Source organism: Dipodomys spectabilis, unplaced genomic scaffold, assembly GCF_019054845.1.
Source record: "Dipodomys spectabilis isolate Male_0828 unplaced genomic scaffold, ASM1905484v1 ptg000499l, whole genome shotgun sequence".
Classification (NCBI taxonomy): Eukaryota; Metazoa; Chordata; class Mammalia; order Rodentia; family Heteromyidae; genus Dipodomys; species Dipodomys spectabilis.
In genome coordinates this window covers 1,945,672-1,953,511 of record NW_024871176.1, presented here as the reverse complement: position 1 = coordinate 1,953,511, position 7,840 = coordinate 1,945,672, and the positions used below count along the sequence as shown (strand labels likewise).

General features: G+C 51.2%; 1 protein-coding gene across 1 annotated transcript in view; it reads left to right on the top strand.

The window, feature by feature from the left end:
- Nucleotides 1-234: 234 nt before the first annotated feature.
- Srrm4 (serine/arginine repetitive matrix 4) overlaps nucleotides 235-7,840 on the top strand; it is a 99,726-nt gene continuing 92,120 nt past the window's right edge. The window contains exon 1 of the mRNA XM_042669654.1: nucleotides 235-365. Coding sequence (XP_042525588.1) covers nucleotides 235-365 — 131 coding nt within the window. The remainder of the gene's footprint in view (nucleotides 366-7,840) is intronic.

Sequence of the window (7,840 nt, the reverse complement as noted above, 5' to 3'; positions counted from 1 at the left end):
TGGACCCGTCCTTCTCCCTCGGCTGTCTGTCCAGACCCAGGCCCTGCCCTGGCCACCGTCTCCTCCCGCCCACCCCAGTCCGTGCCTCGGGGCGCACCTCCACCTCCTCCTCCACCACCCCTGGACCCCAGCCTCGCCTCTATTCGGAGCTGCACGTTTTCAGCACTTCGGACAGCGCCCGGGACGCGCTGGGGTGGGGGGGGGTCCCCGGCGAGGCGGGCGTGGGGTTGACAAATGGCCAGCGTTCAGCAGGGCGAGAAGCAGCTCTTTGAGAAGTTCTGGCGGGGAACCTTCAAAGCGGTGGCCACCCCGCGCCCGGAGAGCATCATCGTCGCCAGCATCACAGCCCGCAAGCCTCCACCGAGGTAAGGGCCGCTCTCTTCCGAGGGGAAGAGGCTTGGGAACGGGTCCGTCCCTCCCTACGCCCTACCCCTTCCCTACCCCCCTGTCCCCCCTTGTTTGGCCTGTGTCCTCCACCCTGGGGGGCTGGATGCCAGCAGCTGGGCCAGGGCGCGCCTGTCGTTCGGTGTCACTCTTCCCTATCTCCTGCTGGCACCCGGGAACTAATTTGCTTTTGTAAGAAAAGAAGCTGATTATATTATTTGGGTTGGAGGCGGGGCAAATCTCTAGGAACAACCCCCCCCCCCCCAATAATTGTCTAGGCAAGCTTTGTGTGTGTGTGTGTGGTGGGGGGATGGGGGAGTACGACTTGGCTGAAAAAGTTTTCATTTCTTTTTGTTCCTTCCCCTCGCCTCCATCCCCCAGAACTCAGAGGGCCAGAGGGGCAGAGGGAAGGTAGGGCTGGAGATGGCTTTGGAGGGTTGTTGGACAAGAAAAAGATGGAAACACCTCTCAGGCAGTGTTCAGAAATAGCAGCAGCACATGCCTATCCGCAGCTCAGAAACCGAGAGCTTGGATCACTAAGACAAAAAAAAAAAAATGACAAAAAAATATGCCCATATGGTGTTCCTTCAAATACACCCCAATCCACTTGCTCCTTCAGGGATTCTGCTTGCTGCCCTGAATTTTCTACCTCTCCACCATCCGAAACACAGGTCTCAAAGTCAGGGGACAAAATCTAAGACTGAGAACGTGGTCTTGGAAGAGTTTGATGTGGTTTCTTAAACGCGCGCGCACACACACACACACACACACACACACACACACACACACACACACAAAACAAAAACCAATCTGGTTGCTTTGAACTTAGGGATAAGAACAGATCCTAATTTTAAAAAAGGCAGGAGGGTAGAAGATAAGGGAAGAAAGGAAAGGAAGAAGCAGGAAACGTAGCAGGATATGAGGAGGGAGAAAAAAAAGAGGTTGAGGAAAGAGGAAGTGTTCCCAGACAAGAGAAAACCCAATTCTTTTCATACATCATTTAATGAGGAAGAGTTTGAGAATGGAAGCAAGAAGGTTTCCCCTTCTGTCAAAGTGTGGGGGGGGGGGGAATCAAAGCAGGATGAAAACTCATCTTTTGCTGGTGTTGGCTTAGCAGTTTTCGAGGGCTTGGTGGGGGGGGGGGGGGGGTAAAAAAAGAAGAAGGAATAAGATGGGGAATTCTCAGACTTCCCTAATGCAGGCTGCATTAGGGAATAGATGGAAAACACGTCTGCAGAAGTGCTTTGGACGGGAGACCTGGCATGGTTACAGCTGCGTGTAAACTTTCCAGGAGCTGTGTGTGGGTTGGAACCTTCCTGCGATTCCAACCTGAGACATCAAAGCCATCCTGGACAACTTCTCTTCCCCGTGTAGAGAGAAGATCTTTAGAACAAATGGGTGCCCGGTGTTCAGCATGGATAGACAAGAAACACAGTAGGGTGGGCCAGTGGGGTCTAAGAGGCTGCTTTCCTCCTTATTTTACCAGTGGAGAAAGGGGAAGGATGGCCACCGATGGGGGTGGTGGAGGAGGACAATGACACCAAGAGCCATTAAAAGTGACTGCTTCTCTGCTTGAGGAGTTTGATGCCCAGAGTTTTGACGTCAGCAGGTCTATCTTCCTGATTCTCCACGAACCCAGTGTTGCCAGATCAAATGCTGTATTGGCCAGAGAAAATGTCCTTGTCTGAGAGCCAAGGGGAGGTTTTATTCAAAACTTGGAGTGTGGCATTCAATCTGGGGTCTTTGATCTATTTCGGGGGGGTGGCCGTGTGGAGGGGAAGGGTGAGAGAGGCAGGCTACCTGGTAGCGTTTGCATTGGAAAACTATTCTCTCACGTCTGTTTCATTGGCAACTTTTCTGTGTTGATTGACAGGGGGGGGCGGGTGTCTGTCTGCGGCTGGCATGCCCTTTGCTTGGTGATCATCTTGATCGCATGCGTGATATCAAGTCCCCCCACCCTTGTTCTCTATAGCTGTGCGCTCATTCTAGTTTAATCCGTCTTCAGATTCTTACACTATGCACACCCCCCCCCCCCCCCCCCCCCCGCCCAGCCCTGGTATCATTTCACTTGTGGTATCTTTTAAGGTTCTAGTTCTGTCTGTGTGTGTGTCTGTCTATCTCTGTCTCGGTCTGTCTGTCTCTCTTTCTCCCTCTGTCCCCTGCCCCCCGGAAACCAGCCTGAAGCTGGAGTCTGGAAGCCTTTGGTTTACGTCAGGCCAGAAGGCTGTTGTTGAATACTTCTGTAGCGGGTGTGGCTGTAGAACACGATCCCACTTCCATAAATGTTTCTCTCGGTTTGGAGTAAATCGTGAGCAGGGCATATGCATGTGCGTATTCAAGTCCTCAGGAAATGCAGGCTTGAGTTTCCATCTGCCTAGAGATCCAGAACCGTGCCTGCTCTCAAGCAAATCTAGTCAGCTGAATCTAGTGATGGTTGGAAGCAGAGTTCTTGGGGGAACGTGCAAGACGTCGGGGGGGGGGGTGGAGCAGGGGAAGGGGGTGAGAAGGGGCGAGATACTGAACATGACATCAGTCGACCTCTGGTGACCTCCCTCAGAGGCAATCTGGGGACCAGGTCTCATTAGAAATGTCTAGTTTCCTAAGTCAAGCCGGGCTCACATTCAGTGGGTCAGCACAAATAGCCATCTGCAGGAAGAGGGAGGGAGGAGGGGCGGATGAATCACCAGCAATTCTGCCAGAGACCTGCTTGCATGGAGAGGAGGGCACCTCCCTGCTCGGAAGCTTTCCCAGGATAGTCTAAGTTTATCTCCGAGGACAGTTCAGCACCCGGACAGAAGCATGCATGCATCCCATCTGCGGGCTTCCCAGAGACATGCACCGTCCAACTGCACTCCAAGCACAATCCCGCCTGGCCTCTCCCTTCTTCCTCTCCCTGCCACCCCACCCCCTACCCCATCCTAGATGAAGCAGGAGCTTCAGTATGGAGTTGCAAGCAGATGTCTGCTAGTGATGTCAGAATAGCACAGCGGAGTGGAGGACCGTAGATCACCATAGCCCAGTGCGGATGTGAGCGGCCAGAGAACCTGGGAATTTCACCCTGGTCCCTTGGTTGCCTGTGCCTCCTTGGATAAGTGGCTTTGTCCTTGTTCCATCTGTTTGGTTAGTTTGAACATAAAAGTAATGAGAAGAGGGCAGGTCCTATGAACAGAGTCCTGCAGAACTCCGTCCACACGAAGCTTGGGCGCACCCAAATTTAACCAGAGCACGCTCCATCACAAAGCTAATGGCTAAAAGGAAACCAGTGGACCCTGTTTTATTTTCTGTACCTACCCATTTCTCTCTCTCTCTCTCTCTCTCTCTCTCAATACTGCCAATCACAGTTTGGAGATTTCAACTCCTGAATGAGAATGCAATGGGAGGGGCGTGTCCTCCTCAGTCTGCTTCCTCCCCTCGAAGGGCAGGTGAGCTGTGTGGTTGGGCTCACCATCACCTGGTGCAATGTCTTAGGGAGTCCCGTGTGGGCTTTGGGAAGGAAGAGAAGGTTTTGTACCAGTCTGAAACAAAAGCACAAACTCCTTGTGGGGGAAATCACAATTGTATTCTCTGAGTTGATCAAACGAACAGTGATTCTCTAATGGGCAGTTCATAGCAAGAAGTGTTTATAGGGGTGGTGTCTGTCATTATTCTAGAATGGAAGGAAAAATGTCACCGGGATACCCTTGGGCCATCAAGGGTGAAATTCCACCATAGCCAAATCTCATTCCATTCTACCTGGAAGGAAGCTAATTAATATGACTCAAAAAGATGTCTGAAGGGGAGAGAGAGAGAGAGAGAGAGACCCCCTTTAACCCCTGCCAAGGAAGTGTGGTCATGTTACCTAGTATTAACTTAATTCCTCTTTTGAATGCTTTAGTAGACAAAAGTTTAGAGCTATGAAGCGCGGGCTCTGTGGAGACTTCGTGTTTGAAGCCAGCTTCAGCCGCAGGAATCATATTGATGCGTGGTTGTATCTGGGGACTTAATGGACTTTTTTTTTTTTAAATCATTTGAAATTAGCATACGAATTGTTTGTGGATGTGTGAGTGTCCATGGATAGAACACACGTTCCGTTTACCATTCATCGGGCAAGCTATTCGTTTTCTTCCAAGATCCTTTCTCTGCAGAATACTCTAGAAGCAGACTTCAACTCCCAGGTCCTTGTCTGAGGATCAAACATCCCAAACTATAGGAGATTTCAATTGGTCAGGTGGGGGTGGGGGTGGGGAGGGACACCAAAAACATAGCTTTAAACCATTTTCTCTCCCAGGCTCCCTTTGGTATGGAGAGGTGAAATGGGTGCATTTGTGCTGACTGGGTGGGGCACGGGACCCCGTGGGGCGGCGTGGAGAGGTGATTTTCTGAGAGTGTGTGGTTGAGGCCATGGTGGGAGGGGCACACTGAACATGGGCTTCGTGGATTGATCGCACAAGGCCCTAATCCAGTCAAACAGCTTAGCTCTCTCCCATCAGTCAGTCCTACCTCTGTCTTGATCCACATCTCCCCCCTCCCCCCCCCCGACTCCCCAGGAATTCTAATCAACGCCACTGAATGGCACAGGGGCTGCCAATGAAGCTGCCATCAGAAAGAGGTGTCCTAGATAAAGACGTCTGGCTGGCTGGGTGAGGAGACAGGTTAGCTGGTAGAGGGACAGGAGATGGCATTAAATGCTACCCTAAAAGTGCTTCCCGATGCTGGCGACTCTCCGGGACCTCCACCCCCTTCCCCGAGGCCACCCCAAAGCAGGACAGACCATCATCCCTCAAGTCTTAACTCCTATAACGAGGACGTCAGCCTGGTCCTGCATCCTCATAAGGCAGGTTGCGGGTCATCGTCAACTTTTATTTAGAAATCTGAGGCTGGAAGTGTGTGTGTTTGTGTGTGTGTGTGTGTGTGTGTGTGTGTGTGTGTGGTGTGTGTGTGTGTGTGTGTGGTGTGTGTGTGTGTGTGTGTATGTGTGTGGTGTGTGTGTGTGTATTTGTGTATTGGGCCTGGGCACTATACCACAGCTCTTTTGCTCAAAGCCAGCACTCTGCCACTTTGAGCCATAGCTCCACTTCCACTTTTCTAGTGGTTCACTGGAGATAAGAGTCTCATGGACTTTCCTGCCTGGGCTGGCTTTGAACTATAATTCTCAGATCTCAGCCTCCTGAGTAGTGAGGATCGCAGGTGTGAGCCACAGGCACCTGACTTGGATTTTTTTTCCTTCCTGCAAGGTTAGAGAAGTTTCAGAGGTCAATGAAAATGGGAGTTCTCTAATGGCCTGCTGCAGACTTGTTCTGAGATGTGGCAGGGAGGACATATCAGTTGTAGAGCTTGAACTCAGGACCTGGGTGCTGTCCTTGAGCTCTTTTGCTCAAGGCTTGGGCTCTACCACTTTGAGCCACAGTTCCACTTCTGGTTTTCTGGTGGTTCATTGGAGATAAGAGTCTCATGGACTTCTGCCTGCCCGGGCTGGCTTTGAACTGTGATCCTTACATCTCAGCCTCCTGAGTAGCTAGAATTACAGGCGTGAGCCACCGGCGCCCGGCTGGACAGGAAGGTATCTCTAAGAGAGAACTGATCGTGAGTGAAGTATTTCTCAGGGATGGTAGTGAGAAATAGTTCATTTAAAGAACACGGTTCCAGTGCCTAACCCAGAATAAGGCCTTGCTCAAACAAACCAACCGAGTGGGCTGTTGGTGGCCCTGACACAGGCCCCTTGAGTGGATTCTCAGCCCTCAGCCCTCAGGCTGGTGCTGCGTGCGGGCAGCGCTCAGTCCCTGGCTTTGCCTGGCAGCCCTTCCAATGCTCTGTACCCGTTCTTTGTGCTTCTGTACTTCCCTCAAGAGCCTCTGAGATCTGTGGGGTTGAATAACAAACAAACAAGCAATCTGGTAGTAGAGCTCTACAGCAAATCTAAAGACGCGTTTCCTGGTACTGTTTGTAGAATCCTCCTGGGCCATGAGACTTTGAGCAAATCACTGGACCTCAGACTCAACTTCTCCATCTATAAAATGGAATGAATAATAAATAGCCTGTACCTCCAAGCGCCGGCAGAAAGAGCTAACTTTCAGGAAGTGCTGGCTGGCAGGCAGGAAGGGAGAGCCCTGTCACCGCCAGCTGCTGTTGTTATTAATAGTAAGTTATGGTTGCATTGCTGGGCCATTGGCAGACGCACATGGGAAGAGAAAGATGAATGAAACACAGTCTCTCCCTTAGAGGGCCCCAGAGTTTAAGCAGCTAAGAGAAACACTGCTATGTGAATCGACGTGAGATTTCTGTCCTTATCCACGAGGAGATAAAGAGACAAATTTGGAAACACAGAGAGAAGAGAAAGACTCTTGGGGGAGACAGCCCTGTTTTCTGTAAAATGGGTATGGTTCTTTTATTTCACTATATTTGCTCTACCAATTCAAGGACGGAGTCCAGAATAGAGTCTCAAAGACCCTGTCTTCTCCCAGAAGGAGAAATAAGTCAATAAAAGAAAATGCGTATGCGATCTGAACGGAGCTTCGCTGACAGGGAGCGGTGGGAGGCCATGTGCCATATCACATTGCCGACTTCCCTCTGCTCGTGGCCATTAGGCTTCTTGTCCTTGGGTTGTCGTTTTTTCTCTCGGTTACTGTTCGAGCCCAATCTGCTCTCTCTGAGCGACCAGTGACAGCTGCTCACTGACAGGTAGATGCACAACAATGGAAGGGGAGTGGCACTGGGGCTCCGTGGTTCAGGTTGCGTTTCCACGTGTTTGCTCCTTTGACCCTTTTAGTGAGATGCTACTCAACACGGCGGCCAACGACCCACTGGGAAATTCTTGCTTTTTGTGGAAGAATGATACAATACACAAACCACATAGATAAATAATAGAAAGTCTGGTGGGGGAGGGGGAAGTACTTTCAAGAAGAAGGAAGGAAGGGGAAAGAACATGGGGTGAAAGAAGGGGCTGCCTTCTTGGATACAGAACCTGGATAAAGGAGGAAAGAGAGAGAGAGAGAGAGAGAGAGTCAGTATTGAGGATAAGCGCGGAGGATAAGACAGAGGGCTCAGCCAGTGTGAAGGTCCTGAGGTAGACTCCTGCTTTGGTGTTTTGGGGGGTAGTGCAGCCGGAGCAGCGTGAGTGCGAGAGAAAGGAATGGCAGAAGTTCAAGTGGGGGCCTGGATGGCTAATTAAGGCCCCGCCAGGTCCTCGCTTCCAGGAAGCCCTTGTCATTCCACGCCATGCCCTGATGCCGTGCTGCTCCTCTTCCACGTCTCCGACTCCGGTGGCAGCCGGGGACAGTACTGAGCAGTCTCGACAGAAGCTTGGCTCCGCGCCTCTGTGTGTTATAGACAGGCATGAAATTTACAATCTCTCTGATTGCGATCCATCAGATCAGGAAATTGAAAAGGACACTGTTTAGACTTCCAAATCGCGGTGGTAAATTTTGCTCCCGTGCCGGCAGTTAAGAGTCTTGTCTGTCTCTTGCATCCCTGCCTGCAA